Source organism: Acanthochromis polyacanthus, chromosome 18, assembly GCF_021347895.1.
Source record: "Acanthochromis polyacanthus isolate Apoly-LR-REF ecotype Palm Island chromosome 18, KAUST_Apoly_ChrSc, whole genome shotgun sequence".
Classification (NCBI taxonomy): Eukaryota; Metazoa; Chordata; class Actinopteri; family Pomacentridae; genus Acanthochromis; species Acanthochromis polyacanthus.
Window position 1 is genome coordinate 2267571 of NC_067130.1, and position 18805 is coordinate 2286375.

The 18805-nt window shown below is 40.6% G+C and overlaps 2 protein-coding genes across 6 annotated transcripts in view; one reads left to right on the forward strand and one right to left on the reverse strand.

Annotated features, from left to right (window-relative positions):
- Positions 1-18470, reverse strand: part of plppr1 (phospholipid phosphatase related 1) — a 101371-nt gene extending 82901 nt beyond the window's left edge. The window contains exon 1 of the mRNA XM_051938345.1: positions 18450-18470. The gene's annotated coding sequence lies outside the window, so the exon portion shown is untranslated. The remainder of the gene's footprint in view (positions 1-18449) is intronic.
- Positions 17871-18805, forward strand: part of LOC110965207 (A-kinase anchor protein 2) — a 109299-nt gene continuing 108364 nt past the window's right edge. For 2 of the 5 annotated variants that reach the window (XM_051938335.1, XM_051938336.1), the window contains exon 1: positions 17871-18480. Coding sequence is in view for 3 of the 5 variants with exons in the window: in XM_051938332.1 (XP_051794292.1) it covers positions 18437-18480 (44 nt within the window). In the remaining 2 variants the exon portion in view is untranslated. The remainder of the gene's footprint in view (positions 18481-18805) is intronic. The other 3 variants (XM_051938332.1, XM_051938333.1, XM_051938334.1) reach the window with 2 other exon arrangements.

Here is an 18805-nt window from a genome sequence, read left to right on the forward strand (position 1 = left end):
ATGGGCGCAGTGTAACCTAATATGCTCGTTTGAAATCATGCCTCTGCCCCTGACCGACACCCTGTGGCTGCAGGAAGAAACATGCTTGCTGATCTTATAATTTTCATTTTTCTCTTGAAGATTTAAAACTGGTTTAAGAAGAAAGACAGCATGACCAGTTATTCAACTCAAACCCCAAAATAAGCCCTCAAAAGTGACTCTTTATACACAGAAACAACATAAATTGAAACATGATTCAGCAACTTGAATGTCCCGTGGTAATCAAATTTATTCTGAAGCTGAATGTGGCAAGAAATTTGACAACTTTTTGTGAAAAGTTCAGATGTGACTACTGGGGATTTTATTTGGCTGCATTCTGTCGACACACACTTGCTGTAACTATATTAACACACTCCATGAAATGACAACATACGGCGCTGTGACTCAGCGAGCAGCGACCGCCACCCACGTCCAAGCTGCCATGGAGAGAGAGGGGAAGGGTGGACACAGCTCATTATCTCCCGCTTGACTCCACAGTAGTTTTTTCATCTTGCCACCACAGCTCACCAAGCAACCGAGGCAACGACAAGTCAAAGGGAAAGAACACAGGGACTAGTTTTACTGGTGTAAACACTTTTAAACACACACCTCTTCCACTGCAGCTATTTTGTTTTTGTCTTGTCAGCAAGCATTAGGTTTGGACCAATGAACACTGACCATAAAAACTTTAAGCTTAACTTGCTGGGATGATTTGTCAGTAGCATCATATTGCTGTGAATTTACTCTGTTTTGAAATTTCAACCGTTCTATGAAGCTCTATGATGACATTAGCAGAAAAGGCAGTCAGTTCCCAATTAGAGATGCAACCAATTATCAATGTTGTAATCAATGACTAAATTAATTGACAAATGTCGCGGCGCATGTTTTTCAAGCTGACTCAGAACGCTTTGATGTGACAGTGGTAGACTCACTGGATGGAGATCGCAAATATAGCTTGAAACTGGTCTCGTTATTCAAACAACTACAATCACCAGTCCATCTACGTTCCAACCCTCACCTACGGTCGTGAGCTCTGGGTAGTGATCGAAAGAACAAGATCGCAGATACAAGCGACCAAAATGAGCTTCCTCCATATGGGGCATTGGCCCCGCCTTAGAGATAGGGTGAGAAGCTCAGACATCTGGAGGGAGCTCAGAGTAGATCTGCTGCTCCTTCACCTCTAAAGGAACCAGTACAGGTAGTTTGGACATGTTTGATTTGGGATGCCTCCGGAGAGACTCCTGCCTGGGAGGAGACCCCGGGGCAGACCCAGAATTTGCTGGAGGGGTAATATATCTCATCTGGCCTAGGAACACCTGGGGATCCTCCAGGAAGAGCTGGAAAGTGTTGCTGGGGGGAGAGGCTTCCTGAATGACCTGTTCATCTGCTGTCTCCACAGCCTGACCCTGGATAAGAGGAAGAAGAATGGATGGATGGATGGATGGATGGATGGATTTTTCTTCATTAAATTATTGGTTTTAGTAGTAGTGTTTGCTTCCCTGCATGCAAATGTTCCACTAAAATAATCCCCCTTTTTCATCTTTAAAGGGACACCATTGCTTAGGCTCCAACTGTCATTGGTTGGATTCCACATTTAGATACAGCTGTTTTGTAAACACAGACATCAGCATTTTACATACAGCGTGGATGTCCGCGCTGCATCATGCATATACTACATATGTACGATACAGCGTGGATGTCTGTTTGTGTTCCACGCTCCACTTGGATGGGGATTTCTGCTGCATTGCATCCATTTTAAAGATCATAAGGTCATATCTGGTTATATAATGATAAAAAAGCACCACAGGAGAAATTCAATTAACCGTAAACCTTGGCAAACCTGCAGCCAGGCTAATGTTCTGCCAAGCCTCCTCTCAAAACTCTTTGTTGTTGTAATCCTTTGAAGATGAGCTCCACAACAGACTGATGGTACACTGGGCTAATTACAGCGTCCTCTGAGGACTTGTGTGCCACCATATTCCCACAGCAACCAAAGAAACTTCCTATAGCTGTAGCTGCTGCAGGAACTAACTCTGCACCCTCGCTTCAGTGGAACAGTCTGTCCTGATGCATGCAAAAGAACAGACAGAGATCAAAATAAAGACGTTCCAGCATGTTGAAATGTGACATTAAATTCCCAGGGATGCTGTGTTGTCTTTTGTGACAGAACAAAGCCACTGAGGAAATGCCTGATTCAGCAGAACTCCACTCCACTGAGCGTGTGTGAACACATGTGGGAAAAGATAAACCACATGATGTGGGAATGCAACATGCAAGAGCCTCGCTGCAACATGCTTGTCAGCTGTGACAAGTGAAGTCTAATAAGCTGAGAGGTTTCCTGCTGATACACTGATAGCGCTGGCAGATACGTGATTGGATGAGCTTGAGATGATTTTGATTCTTTTGTGCACTAATGCAAGTCAGTTTACTATAAACACAGAAATATACTCTATGTGGGTGACAGCAAGGCCCTTTTGTTGTAGGTCACATTTCAAATAATACCGGTGGGACAGTGCTGAAATGGATATTTAATATTTGGCAGAAAATAAATGATGTCATTGAAAAGGCATTGGAAGTAAAAGAAGGCCAAAAAACAAAGACATGTTTCTTGTCTGAGAGTTTATGAGTATGAGTGGGAGGTGCAGCCTGAATTAAGGAGAGAAGAAGAAAAGACAAAGGCAGTGGGGATCCAGAGTCTGAAACGGGGGATTATGTCGGCAGCAGATTATGAAACTGTATTTCTGCAGCTGTGGCCCTGGGCGGCAACGTGAGTCTGTTGGGTCTAACATGCAGGTCTGATCAATAACTAAAAAACACAAAGGCCAGCAAAAGAAATATACATTAAGACAATCTGTGTACAACACATCACCATCCAGTACGACTGCCATCCTCATGCTACACTGTTTTTTTTTTTCAAACATGCAAATCCCCTTCCTTGAATGCATGAACAAGCATGGCAGTCAGCTGGGAGTCCAGTGTTATACCCATAGGGGTTCCCACAGCATTTAGCTTAACCTTTCTTTACAGTGGGTGTGTGGACAGATTGCCCTTGCTGAGGCTTTACACACGCACATAAATGCATTTTGCCTTAGAGGATTCCAGAAGACTTTCCTCTGCTGCCAAGCTCACAAAAGCACCAGTGGAAGACGGCAGGGTAATTCATGTTGCTGTTGCAAACGGGGAGTTATTATATATTAAACCTTGGTGGAAGATTTCAGTCACAGTGCAGATGTTGCTTTTATTTTGTAATGGATTTGCACAGCAGAAATGTATATGAAATGATATACCAATTACCAACAAAATAAGAATCATGGATTTTAAGGTAAAGCAAATATTGTTTATCTTGTTACAATGGCACCAATCAATGGGTTGGATATATCAATTAGCAAGTCAGCAGTTAGTTTTTGAAGCTGACATTGACAGACTTTGAAAAGGACCAAATCGTAATTGCTAGATGACTGGGTCAGAGCATCACCAGAACAGCAGTATCATGGTCTTGTGTTCCCGGTATCCAGTGTTAGTAGCTACTAAAAGCAGTCCAGGAAAGGACAACTGAGGAGCCAACAACAGGGACGTGAACACCCAAGGCTCAGCGACGCACATGGTGAGCAAAGAAGAGCAACCTTAATGCTGCCTGTGATAAAGGTGTCAGAACATTCGGTGCATCCATAGACTGTATATAAAGATGGACGTAGCATCTGGCTCCAAAAATGAAGCCCACCCGGAAAGTGTCAAAAACTTGCAATATCACGCCGTCCGCTAGGGTTTGGCTCCAAAAAACTTTTCTCCATAGACCCCAATTCATTTTTGGAAAAATAAAATTTGATAGACTGATGTTCTACAGCTCAGGATTATTTTCTCCGTTAGTTTTCATGGTCAAAATGAGAGATCAGGTGGCCGATCTTAAAATAAATCAATACTGAATTTTAAATAAATCGTTGAAGTTGGTGAAGCCAGGGGGCGTGGCTATACTTGATAGACAGCAACAGAAGCCTCTGCTGTAAAATGTGGGCGGGATAAGAGAGTCCTCAGCCAATCCTGTCCCTAGTTGCTCTCTGGTCCAGCGTGTTTTGATGACGCTTTTTACATCACTGGCTCCAGAAACATCCAAAATGGTGACCAGGAAGTAGCAAAATCCGGGCTTCATTTTCTCGGCGTTGAAACCAACGGGTGACGTCACGGTTAGTTCACGCCTGGGTGCATCACAGCTTGTGGTGTTTGGGTCTTTGTAGACCAGTCAGAGTCTAATCTGACTACAGAGTGTAACTGGACCATAGACAACGGTCCAGGTAAACTGGTCTCATAAGTCATGTGGATGTCTTTAACCTGGGAAAGATATGGCGGCAGGATACACTTTAAAAAGAAGGCAGCGTGATGCTCTGTGCAATGTTTTGCTTTAAAACCTTGATATCAATGGAACAAGAAGAAGTGGTTCTTCTGAAGTGGAAGATCAGTCAGACAGATGGTTGGACTCTGATCACATCTGCTGTCATTTTGCCAAGTTTACTATAATTTATTTCAGTAGTTGTGCAGGTGTTTGTGTTTTTCCTTTTTTTAGTTGACTTGCCTGCTGTTTGAAACACTCTGAAATTGAGATCCTGAATGTACAGAGATGATTTGCAACCAGCTGATGATGTAGTCTAACTTTAAAGGTGCTATTCTGTATTGTTTGACCTTTTGTGAGTTTGCTTGGCTTCAGAAACTTCAGAACAAGCCTGCATATTATTTTGTGAATGTCTCAAGTGTTGTTTTTGTCTCTATTAATTTTTAAAACAAAGACCAGTGCTTTGTTTTATTGTGGCTGCTGACCTTCATGGCTTGATTAACTCCTCCTCCAAACAACAATTCTGTCCAGAATTTTAACTTTATTGGACACAGGAGATGCAGGCTCAACAGTCCACCTGCCCCTAAAGGTTAAGAGACACTGACTGAAGGTCAATTATGTTTACATTCTGGACAAAGACAGACGATTTGACAGAGGAGTGAAACAATCATCTCTGTTTGACACCAACTAGGCACATATAATGCAGTCTTGATTGACTTTAACCATCATCTTGAGGTGCTCCTAGCTGGTGATTTCATGATTGTAAAACTGCCAGGTTGTATACAGTCCATCCTTGTTTTCTTCCATTTCTTGTTCATTTTAATACCTGGTACCACTAAAGGTACATTTGTTTGGACAAATATAATGATAACAACAAAAATAGCTCATAAGAGTTTCATTTCAGAGCTGATATCAGACATTCTCCATGTTTTATTGATAATAACCAAAATCACTTCAGTTCTTCCATCAGCAGCTATGGCATTGTTCTACCAAAAACAGCTTTTAGGATTCCGTCTTTTCTTTTCTGGCTGTTTTAGTCCATGATCCACACAGGAGTTCGTACTGATCCATAACCATTGTTTCTGATGACTGCAGCCATGCATCTCTTCATGCTCTCTACCAGCTTCTGATCACAGCAGCCCATTCCTGATGCACTAATTCTATCTAATTTGCTTTGTTTTTGGACTTGTGGTTCTCCATTTAGCGTTTGATGATTTTCCACAAGTTTTCAGTTGGATTTAGATCTGGTGATTGAGCAGCCAAGGCATGGTTCCAGTGTTCTGGTTCTCCATCCAGGCTTTAACTGACCTTGCTGTGTGGCAATATTAAAATGAAAACATGGGTGGGCCAACATTTTTTTCTGTGACTGTATATAGAAGTTTCAATCAGTCAAAATTTAAAAAGACTCTTGGATGTGGGAAGTCAAGTCACTTTATACAGAATATCTTAGAATTAGCATCTTCTACACAGATATTGTAATATTGTGTGTAGTATTTTAAAATATGTCAGCGGGATACATTAAAAAGTCCACCAGGAGAGACAAAGTTTCAACAAACCAATGACTACCTTCTAATTTCAGCTGCTACAATCCACTAGTAACAGTTGTTTTTTAAATGGATAAAATTTACACCTACTGGTTAGAAGTGAGAAATTAGCTGCTACATGTTTTCCAAAAATTACTCAAAGCTCCCAGTGCTACATCAGTCCACACTGTTATCGTTAACTTCATATGTGCCACAACAGAAAAGCTGACAGACTGTTCTGCCCTCTAACTGAGCACAGAAACCCTCCAGCTAGCCTCCCTCTGGAGAACCGTCATGTTGCTCTCTTCTACCTGTGATTTCATTCTTTCTGTCACAAAAACGTGAGGGGCAAAGTGAAGCCTGACCATTAAATTTAACGCTGCCCTCAGCACCCTCCTCGCTGCCGTGAGCCATTATACATCCAGCAACTGTAAGGACCTGCCAGTTGGGCCTTCACCGCTGGACTCAAAGCTTCACAGAGTCTGTCAGCTTGTTGTACTTTCAGAGGAGGAGGAGAATGTCAGGGGTTATAGAGCCAGCATGGACATCTGTAGGAGCCAGCTGGCAAAACATTCAGTGTGCATAGGAGGAATTTTATGGGTCTGGCAAGGCACAACAGCGCATTCAGGTGAAACAAAGCAGAAGAATGGCATCAGTCTGCCCTTGAATATGCACATTTGCACCCTAAGCTAATTCCTCAATGCTTACAACCAAGGCTTAACCTCAAACGGCTCCTTGAAGTGAGGACGGTATAATATTATCGCTTTCCAGAAATGTGCTCAACCTCTCGGACCTTGTGAAGATATAATTAAAATAGAGCACACAAGAAAGGCAGCAGCTGCAAAAGCCTCCACAAGCCTCTCTAAGGATCCTGCTGGGTCCAGCTATTTTTCTCTTCAATAGCGCTATTTTAATATCGTCCCATTATTGCACACACACACACACACACACACACACACACACACACACACACACACACACACACACACACACACACACACACACACACACACACACCACATGTGCACGTGGGTATTAGGAGCCGTTAATTGTAATATTGATGGTGTAGTTGTGGCTGACTTGCATATTTCAACAAACCAATCGCATTCCCTTATTTGAGAAAAAAAAAACCCAAAGCAACACCGCTGAGGACGAGGAACCCTGCCCCGTGCACGCTCACGTTTGTGTGTGTGTGAGATTTTATGCCTGCTTTGTCTTCATGTGAATGCATTCTGTGTGTGTGTGTGTGTGTGTGTGTGTGTGTGTGTGTGTGTGCAGGCATGCAGTGGTGCGCTGCTCTCCATTTTAATGGCAATTCCGACAGAGCCTTTCCCATCTCCCAGTCGCCATGGCAACCAAGCGGGTAAGCGGCCACGTTTGTCTCGGGGGCCCTGGCCTTCTTTTGCGTGCCACAGCTGCACACACACACACACACGCACACGCACACACACATACACACACACACACACACACACACACACACACACACACACACACACACACACACACACACACACACACGCATGCACATGCATGAGGCCAAACAGACCTGCAGAAATTGCAATTATAAGTACATTAACCCACAAAACAAACATTTGCTCCTCGGTGCACACTCCAACACGTTGCCACAGCAGTGTGTGCACTCTCACTATCACCCCTCCAACCTTCTGAGCCCTCCATGCGGTTATTCCCACACGCCTCCCCCCCTCCTTCCTCCTCCAAACCAGTGCTTGGGATTTCCCAGTTAGCTGCTGAAAGGGCTTTCCCAACTGCTCCTCCTGTTGCACAAAGCTCTATAGCATTTCTGTTTCTCTCCCACACATATACATGAAGCACCACGTCGACAGTCTGAACCAACACTCTAGCGTGGTCTTTGTGAAGCCGGCTGGTGAGTCTGTGGGCAGAAATGAAAGATTAACCCTCTCCTCTCTGCGGTTTTATTCACAGAAGGAGAAATGCTGATGGTGGATTAGCTCAAATCTGCCAAATATAGAAATGTCAGAGCTCCATTTATGCCGCAAACACGGAGTCTGGAAACCACTGAGAGTCCAAAACTGGGAAAAAGTGGTTTAAATTATTCTTTATGTCACCATTTCTTCAAACTCTTACACTATAAGAGCAATAATTTGAACTAGTAGTCATTGTAGGTCTAAAACTGTATATTTGTGAGCCATTTTCAGCTTTAAATTTACTTTCAGGAACTACATTTCAGTTGTTTTTGTTGTTGTTTAAGATTGTGAGTTTCCAGCATAAAAACTGGAAGCTGAAACCGCTGACAGCTCAGCCTAACAGCTCCGTGCTCATTTCTGTCAATCATCCTGTGTCAAGGTGAAAATTGTGAGTTTTGCAGCCGGTGTTTGGATGACAAATATGGAAATCCTGCCAGTGATCAGCTCTGTGTAGGCAGTGCAAGTATGACTTTGTGTGCTGCTGCAAAAAACAAACTGGTAATCGAAGCTGTAAATGCTGCCAGAGTTAATGCTTATGTTGAAGGACAAACTATTTTTTTAATTATAAAAATATTTGGACATGAAATAGGATTCTTGTCTTTTAAAGCCTTAACCCAGGACACTTTCATTTAAATGATCACAATAAAAACATCACTAAAGGTCCACTTTATTACGGAAAGCACTGAGCTGTCCTGGAAGAGGTAACTGGAATCAGATATTATCGGTTTCGCATAAATTTACAGGATTATTGTGAAGATTTTTGTCATGGAAAGTAGCTGGAATCAATGCATAAAAGGAAAGTTTTTGAATAATCTGTAGTTTTTGTGACTATATAAGTTTAATTTGATGTTTAGGTTCAACTAACTGCATGCAACACGCTTATTTTACCTTCATCCTGCATGACTATGTCCATTTCTTTCATATTTTATTGGCAAAAACAAGCCCTAGAGAATGGCAGTAACATTTACCTGTTCCTGTACCTGTGGCTGCACTGCGGATGAAAAAGAGAGCTCTTTTGTTTAATATTTAATTTCTTCTAATAACTTTTTTCCTGACAAGAAGGATGTCAGCATCCTTCATCTTCCCCCAAATCCTGCTCAGGATGTTTATGAATTGTTTATAGCCGTTGAGGCAAACACACGTATTTGCACAACTGAAGTGGGTCATGCAGTCGCACTCTTTGTTCATCAAACTTTAGCATCTGGATGTGGATGCTTAGTTCAGGTCAAAATCCAACACTGGCATTAGAAAAGATGCAGTTTATTTACTTTTATTTATTTCTGAGACAACTTTTATCTACATGGGGATGGCTTGCATAGTAATGCAGATACATGCTCTTTTTAAAGCTATACATTAACTTAAAATTGTAAAATTCAAATGTGTGTTATATTTATTTTATTTTAAGTGAAATTCAATGCATGTTAACATACATGTACAAAATTTTAAAAATGCATGTATTATATATAGCACAGACTTTAATGCCACATTTTACAGAAAAAAATAGGCAGCAAAAGCAAAAAAACACACCTTTAAACTGAGTTAACAAGCATCCATCCATTCTCTATACACCACTTTATCCTCACTAGGGTCATGGGGGGTGCTGGAGTCTATCCCAGCTGACTCAGGTGAAGGCAGGTCACCAGTCTGTCACAGGGCTACATATACAGACACACAATCACACTCACATTCACACCACTGTGCAGCCCCGTTAATAAGCATATGTTGCATAATATTTAAGAGCCGTCTAAGGACTTTGATGCTAACTTTGGAGTATGTAGTGGACAATATCCTTTGGTTTCTGTAAGGACTTTACAGAATCATTTTTGAATGACTTTAAACTCTTCATTATCTTCTTCTAATCTTTTAATCTGCCCAGAGTTAATATTCATTCTTATAAATTCACAGGAAAAAGGCAAAACGTTTTGCTTCTCTTGAGGGAGATCAGGCAGTAAATTGCCTCTTGTAGTAGAAGAATATTTGTGTTTGTTTAAATTCTTTTGGAGAATTGAAGCTCCGCCTGATTAAGCGTTGTTGATGCCACTGCTGTTACCCATATGGTGCTTTGTTTAAAGATATTATGCCGTAAACTACAGTGCATTCGCATCAGGGAAGAAGAAGAAGGAAAATTTAGACTTAACCATAAGAGAAAGCTGTGCAAAGTTGAATCCACTGTCTTAAACAAAAGTGAACAAACCTACAAACCTCCGTCCATCACTTTCTTGGCAGTGCCCGACTCCTCCTAAATCCCCGTGAAACCAAAAATCAGCGAATCGGTGGAGTGTGAGCAGACTTGAGGCGAGCCATGGACTGTCTGGTGATGGAAAACACCTGTCAGTCAAAGCAGCCATGCCTTTAATTATGCAACTTCAAACATTCTGCAGTTCAAACCTATTTAAAGCTATAAAACCTTTATCACCCAAACTGTTATCAAGGATGGTGAAAATAACAACAGAGACCAAAATATTTGTTGTATCAGGCTGTAAACATGCTTACAGTTGGGTATTTAAACATGGTGGTCTGTGGGGATTGATGCCCTCATGGAGAAAGCCTCTAGTGGCCACTTGGGAAACTGCTGCATTGACTTCATTTTTCCTCCCTGCCAGTTGCACCTTGGTTAAAGCATAGCAACATTTTTTGATTTATTTAAAGCCCTTTTTGTCCTCCATATACGGGAGATGTCAGATATGTACTGTAATAATAAAAAAAACACGGTTCAGAGCGCTGAAGTGGGTCAGAGTAAATCCCAGCTGTGGTTCCTGTGGCATAGTTGGCTTATCTAAGCTAAAAGACTTTCTACAACAACCAAAACCCACCAGAGCGGAAAGCAGAAACCACTCGTCTCTGTCAATTTCTCTAAGTGTGTCTCGCTGTCTGTCTGAATGTACAAGGATCTGACCTGACAGAGTTGCTGTAAAAGTACACAGAACACAAAGTGGTGTTTGATACGACATGAAACAGGAGCTAACATACGAGCAGTCTATGGTAGGTAGGACTTATTTCTGATAATATGCAGTAAATAGTAATAGCTCAACATAGACTTTCAAGTCAAAACTAAATCTTTGTAGGAGATTTTTAAATATTTTTCATAGACATGTTTTAGTTTCCAGTCAAATAAGTTAAATATTCTATAATTCATGCGTTTTAAATGAATATTACATGAGCTGGTAAAAAAAACTAATAAAAAAAAAAGAAAACTGGATCATATCTTTGTTAGTCTCTCCACTCTCAGCCCCTTTTTTCTATAGCATCAGCTAAGCTACACATGCATGTAATGGTGGCATCAAATGGGGTTACATTCAAAATCACAGCAGTGATAAGAGAAAAATCTTGGAGAGATCATGTTTTTATGTTGTACTGATCCTTTAATAGTCTTTAAAAAGTAGTAAGGTATCTATAGCACATCTCCACTTTAAAGTCTGACCAGCAGCGCCCTCTACTGGATGTCTTCTGACAATGCAAGTCCAGAAACAGTCACTGTGTTAATTAAAGGTAGTGCAGAGCACTCCTTCTTTACAGCCCACATCTTCAGACAGTTATGTTTTACATATTGGCTATTTTGACCATTTATGACCAATGACAATATATAATTTTATTTTGCATAGCAGCAAATTCTAGGGAGAAGGATAAGGTGATATTCAGTACAATCATAAATCCTATAACATGTATAAAATATGAAAGTGTTACACCCCATATTCTTGATTTACAAAAATACACAGATATTTCCACCGCTGTTTGCATCCCTCTGTAAATTATGGTGCTCAACCAGAAATTTTCTAATGGCTTCAAAAACCCACCAGATGGCAGTGTACTCCATAATTTAGAGGATAAACCACCATCCCTGTCATCAAACTGGGTTAGCATGCAGTACATTTTCTGTGCTGCTGTGCATCACATAATAGAAAATGTAATGACCTGGAACCTGCTAGCTTCCCCAACATGACTTAATGCTATCTCACGCTTCTAATTATTTTAATTTTTGGCATTCTAAGGTGCACTGTGCAAATAAATGATGACAATTTATCTGATCACTGGCCCGTTACCACAGTTCTTCCTGTACCTCCATTAAATCTCCCCCCAGTGGCCTGATCATAATAACTGGTTCCACTTGCATCGATATTCTCAACTCAATTTTATTTTACAAAGTTAGAAAAGTCACCAAAAACCAAAGCTCGACTTTGGTTTAATTGTACAGCATACAAAGAGCAGAGCGGAAATGGACCGACTCCAAGTCTCTGACCAGCATTTGAGACACTGCAGGGCTAAAAAACGGAGCAGAGAGAGCCAAATATCATGAGAAACTGTCCTTCTGTCCTCTTAGATCACCTGAAGCATGCTGTTGACATTCAGAGACATTCAGTGAATCACCGTCCACCTAACAGACAGATCAGCCCCTACAGTTAAAAATCAGCGCTCTTCTTCTGCTCCCATTTCCCCTGAGGTACCACAAGGCTCCGTATTAGGCCCTATTTCATCTTCCTTATGCATTCCTTCATGCCGTATTTTTAGAAAGTATAGCATCTCGTTCTATTGTTATGCAGACCTTGCTTTGCTTCTTGCTGAAGCCTGGAGAGCCAAGCAGTTTTAACTCCCTGCTGAACTGCACAGCAATACTACAATCCTGAATGGCAAAACTAAATCAAACAGAAGCAGAATAGCACTGAGGTTCTAAGTCTTGGCTGTGAGGACACTTCTGCAACTTTCCTCTCAGCCTCTCTGAATGTTCCATAGAAACATTCATAGATTTGCTACTCAGATGTAAATCAGATTGTTCCCCTTTGACTGACATCTTTAAAACCACTTTGATGACAGTAGTCATCATAAAGACATAACTGCCTTCTAGTTATTCCTTTTTTTAACTTCTTGTCTGTGCAGTGCTGTTGCATTTGTCTCTATATGTTTTATTTACAGAACACATGCCTGATCATTGCAAGCAATTTGATGTTTTATTTGTCCTTTTTTTTTTTTGCTTAAATGTGCTCTATAGACACACAGATTGAACTTATTTTGAAATATTTACATTTAAATAAATAGTAAGTTGCTATTCATTCATTTATTTGGGTGCTGTATCTAATAATATTCATAACCCAAGTGTTATTTTCAACACTTTAATGCTCAGATGATAGAAATATTGCGGTCCTGCTTTGTCCCGCTCAGACAGCTAACAGAGATCAGGTCGTTCCTTCTTCCTGCAGACTTAGAAAAGGTCATCCAAGCACTTTATTCTGGTATCAGCAGAAGAACTCCAGCTGATAGAAAACGCTTTTTACTGCCCTTTGCAGGCTAATTTTAGAGCTGATTCTAAGTTCATACTGCCTCTTTTAAATCTTGAATGATGGTAGAATCTGCTCCCAGTTAGCCTGATTGTTGTGTGAGGTCATCTGACAGCCTTTTTATGGATTCCTGATTCTCGATTTGTCTACAGGTGAGCTGGACTTTGCTGTTCCTGACCCTGGACTGTAGAACTCACTATCATAATTTAAATAAGATTGCATAATCCCGTATTGATCCCACAGCAGGGAAACAAACAGTACAAAACAACAGTAAAACCGTACTGAGGGTAGAGGAAAAACATAAAAACTGAGGAGAAATATACACAAGTACTGCTGATTTTTGACAGGTTCTAAAATAAGTGGAGACTCTAGATATAGCACAAATTCATCTGAATGTGGAAAATAACAATAGTGCACATTTTTTAATCTCTTCCGAAAAGTTACTTTTATTGCATAGCTTTGGCTTAATGTAGGGCAATTAAAATAAAGTAAAATAAAATGAATATAAATAATATTATATAATATAAAATTAAACAAAGTAAAATAACAAATAAAATTAATAGAAAACAAATTAATTAATCAAAATTAAATAAAATTAATACATATAAAATAAAATATGATAATATTAAATTAAATTAAATTTATTGATCCTTACTGGGGATATTCACACATTACAGCATTGTATTTATTTATATATTTAGATTATTTAATTTTGATTTTGTCTTTTGTTATTTGGGATTAGAAGCAACCAACAAATATTATAATCAGATATTATCTAATATCGGATTATTATATTTTCAATATTTTTATTATTTTTATACACATTAATATTACATTTATATTGCTATTGTTGATATTTTTATTATTATAATTATTATTGTTGTTATTTTTATTAAATACATTTATTGTTCAACACTTTGTAACTCTGCATTTAAAAGGTCTTGTATAAATAAATGTGTTATTATTATTTATAACACCAACAACAATAATCGTAATCCTAATTTTGACACAGAGTTAAAGTCAGTTATGAGAACGTCTCCTCATAGAGTCCATCTGATCCAGTCATCTGGGTGGATGGTGAACAGGAATCTGTTCTTTTTCCACATTCTACTGCCGGCTGCCTTCACTCAGCACTCTAATAGTCCATCGACGGACTCAGAACTGAGAACTGCAGACTGGGAGTGAGCGTTGATGAGTGTGAGAGCGTTGAAGGCTAGCGGGAGCATTCACGATGTCCATGTAAGGCCACTACCTAAACCTGACCGGCAGCCTCGGAATAACTGACATACCGAGCAACATGATAACCACACGGACCTGTCAGGAGGGGAAAGAGAGGAGGCAGAAGAAACCCTACGAGTGTAAGCATCTAAGTCTGTGACAGGCAGGAATGTGAAACGTCCTGGAGCTTTAAGAGACGTCTTTTCAGTGGTGGGGGGAGAATGACATGCTGGTAGAAAACAAGCATTCACAAGGTCATGTATGTTTGCTGTAAATATTGGTCCCAATGCAGTCAGCTGAGTCCTTCTTTTTTCTCCGTTTCAACTCATTTCTTCTTTTTTGTGCATTTTCAATTTAAATAGCCTGAATTGCTGCCTCAAAATAAGCTCATAGAAGTGACAGAAAATTATTCCTGTTCATATCAGGGTTCATCCATTGAAGCCTCTAAAGAGAAATATGCTCAGATGTTGAAGTTCTCTCCAGAAAAAAAAGTGATATGATTGAAGGGAAGAAAGAATGTGTTGAACAAAGCTTGAAACTACTTTTACCCAATGGCAAGTTGATTCATTGGATAAATCAGCCATATGTTCCACCTGGAAACCAATTCTGAAGAGTAATGATAAAATAAAGTCACATTTGCAGGTTGTTGAGTCCTTTGGTTTGCTGCATATCAAACCCAAGAAGTACAAATCAGCATGACTTGGATGACTGAGGATCTTCACAGATTGTGAAGATTTGTTGCTTTGTTTCTTGTTTTGTTTTCCTTTTTTTCTCGGTTATTTACAGGTTAGTATGCTGTGATTTTACTGCTCTGACCCTCCTGAGATCAGATTGGGCTGAAAGTGGAACCTGAACTAAATGGAGTTTGACACCCCTGGACTAAACTATCAAAACTAACTTCCAGCTTTCAGATACCTACGACACGGTCAAACCTCTTCTCTTTTATCAATGGGATGTAAACTGAGCCACAACATTTATGTTTGTTGGTAAAACCAGACCTCTAGTCATTATGATCATTGAAGAGAACTGCTTTTCTTTCAAAAATAAGGACATTTCTAAGTGACCCCAAACTTTAGAACATCCATCCATCCTCTATCCACCGCTTTATCCTCACTAGGGTCATGGGGGGTGCTGGAGTCTATCCCAGCTGACTCGGTGAAGGCAGGGGACACCCTGGACAGGTCACCAGTCTGTCACAGGGCTACATATACAGACACACAATCACACTCACATTCACACCTACGGACAATTTAGAGTAACCAATTAACCTCAGCATGTTTTTGGACTCTGGGAGGAAGCCGGAGTACCCGGAGAAAACCCACGCATGCACAGGGAGAACATGCAAACTCCATGCAGAAAGATCCCAGGAAAGCCGGGATTTGAACCGGGGATCTTCTTGCTGCAAGGCAAAAGTGCTAACCACTGATCCACTGTGCAGCCCAACGTTAGAACAGTCATGTATATAAAAAAGCACCATATGAGCTTAGTAACAGGGTTAATAAATATGATTTTAACAGGAGAACAGACAGAAGAAGAGATTATGCTTTCCTCCAGTCACAGCTACTAAGCGCTCAGCCTGCAGGTTATAGACCAATAAAAAGACTGCTGAGCTTCGTGTTTGGTTAAATATCTCAGGCGAGCCCCTACAGACTAAACAGTAGCTGCTAGTCCTGTTAGCGCTCAGATGCTTTCAGAGGAGAAGTTCTGTTTAAAGAAATGAGACGACGTGCCAGAAGCCATCAGTCTGCTCTATACTGCAGCCGTCTGTAATAACTCATGATCTTTGTGAGAGCAGGTTGCTTGTGTTTGTCTTAAAGATTTTCCAGACTTTGCAGTTTGACTGATTGTACAAACAGTGTTTGTAAATCCTACACAATTTACATTTTCAATCATTCAGATACGTGTCATTCTCTGCCTCAAACTGCTGGAGGGAAGGTCTGCTTGTAGATGGTTCCAGTGAAAGACAGATTAGAGAATGCATTACAGCTTTGTTTTGATCGATGAGACACAGTTATGGACATTTAGCTCAAATTATCCTTCAGTATGCTGTAGTTCAGGACTCTTAATGGACCACATGTTGGGTTTTCCTACAGGAGTTTAAACTGAAATGCAGTCATTAAATATGTAGTCATTATGTGTTTCAAGGTTTCAGTTTTTTGACTTTATAATGCATTTAGTTTGACTAATTAGACCCCTAGAATGCAGAATGTGAAGGTAAATCAACATACATTTATGTAAATAGACTGTCACAGTATGGACAGGTTGATGTAGTTCATTTTTACAGTCATACAGCAGGTTTCTGCATGTGGATCATTTTAAATCTATAAAATGTGATTTTATTTCTTAGACTCTCATTTTTTCTAACTTTGAAAACAGACAGGGTTAGGGTTATGCCAAGTATTTTGTTTTTGTTAATGGGTTAAAGCAGGGGTGTCCAACATGAGGCCCGTGGTCCAAAAGTGGTCCTCCAGAGGGTCCAATCCGGCCCTCAAAACAAATTCCAGAGAAGACATTAACTGCAGATTGTAAATCAGCAAAACTATAAATGTAACAATTTCTAGACCATGACAAGTTGTTTTGACCATAAAGTAGAATACTAGATTGTTCATTGTTCTTTTGTCATTTTGTGTCTCATTTTTGGAATATTTTGTTTTTTGTTTATGTCATTCCTTTTTGTCTCACTTGTGCTTTTTTGTCATATGTTGTCATCTTGTGTTTTGCTCTATTTGTTCTTTTGTGTAATGTTTTTCTCATTTTGCGTTTTTTGTCTCTCTTGCTTTGTTTTGTCATTTTTTGTCTTGTTTTTGTTTTATTTCGTGTCGTTTGTCAATTTTTTTGTCATTTTGTGTCTCATTTTCGTAAAATTTTGTCTTTTTTCTGTTGTTTTTTTGTCTTTTTTGTCATTTTGTGTTTTACTTCTTTTGTGCTTTTGTGTAGCATTTTTGGCGTTTTGTGGGTTTTTTGTCTCGCTTTTTTTGTATTTTATGGTCATTTTGTTTTTCGCTTTTGTAATACTTTGTCTTGTTTTTGCTGTTTTTTTGTCTCGTATTTTGTCCGATTTTTGTCGTTTGTCTCATGTTTTTGTCGCTTTGTTTCTAGTTTTGTTTTGCATTTTTTCTCGGTTATTTACATTACTATGCTCTGATTCTAATGGTTCCTGAACTAAAATGAGTTTGACACCTCTGGGTTAAACCAAACATTTCAACTTATTTTATGTAGATGAGTAGAAGGGGACTGTCAGAGCATCGGCTAATGCTTCCATTCATTGGAAAGCTACAGGTTTAAATGAACTTTTTTGGATACTAACACTCCAGCCTGGTGTAAGATCGGGTGTTTGAATGAAAATTTAGACTCTACGTGATCTTAAAAATCACCCAAATCCAGACTGTAGCAGAATGTGTGAGACTTCTCATCCTTCTTAAAGCTGGCTAACCTCAGTTTGAAGTTACAAGACACTAGTACCTACTGGTAGCAGCTCTTTTTTTTAACCAATAAAAGGGTATTTCTGAGCATCCTTCCTGCCTCTTTAAACAATTCCCTCCTCACACTGGAAGGGGAAAGGTTGCTCTCAGTGAAGCAGGTTGGCCACTCCTTCATTACCATCGCTCCCTAAAGGCTCTCTCCATCTCCCTGCTGCCTCTCCACCATCCTCTCTCCTCTCTATCCTGCTCTCTCCTCTGGTCTGTCTCACCATCCTTCCTCCTGTCATCATCCACCCTCCTACTTACTCTGTCTTTTCCATTCTCACTGCAGATCCTCTGTTTTCTTTCTCCTCACTGACAGCTTCACCTGCACATTTACACACACAAAAAAAACACCAGAGACCATTCATTCTCTCTCTTCCTCTTCCTCCTTCTCATGCACACTCACATCCACACACAGCCATGCTTCCAGCCTCCTGCCAGCAGCAGAGCGAGGTGATGCAGGAGCGGCAGAAGCAGCTGCTCTGACACATCCTGGCGTAACGAAACACACACCGACAAGGCAGGAGGCAAGAAGAAGAAGGAGGAGGAAGAGGAGGAGGAGGAGGAGGAGGAGATAAGGAGGCGGGGAGGTAGGAGGAGGAGGAGGAGGAAGAGGAGAACACAACTCTGTCTGAAAGGACACCAGAGGACAGCGGGAGGAAGAGCAGCCATGTCAGACACACCTTTGCAGAGGAACGGCACGGCGAACGCCCCGTGAGTAGATCCTCCTTTTCTAATCTTTCTATCTATTTCCCATCATCACGCCTCTCCTCGGCCCGCATCTCCTTCCAACCGCTCTGTCTCTCTCTTCCTCTCTCTCCCATCCTCTCCATCTGACAGCCGGGGTTGTCATGGGAACGGGAGCTCCGTCATGGTGAGGCTGCTGCTCAGTCATGACTGGAGAGGAGACACGCGGTACACCGTGTACACTCCTCCCCATCTCACCTCTCTGCACACCAACCAGCCCTCCATGGCCACTCTCTTGCCCTATTTTCTTTTTCTTTGACACCTTTTCCCACTCCACCTCTCTCTGCCTTCT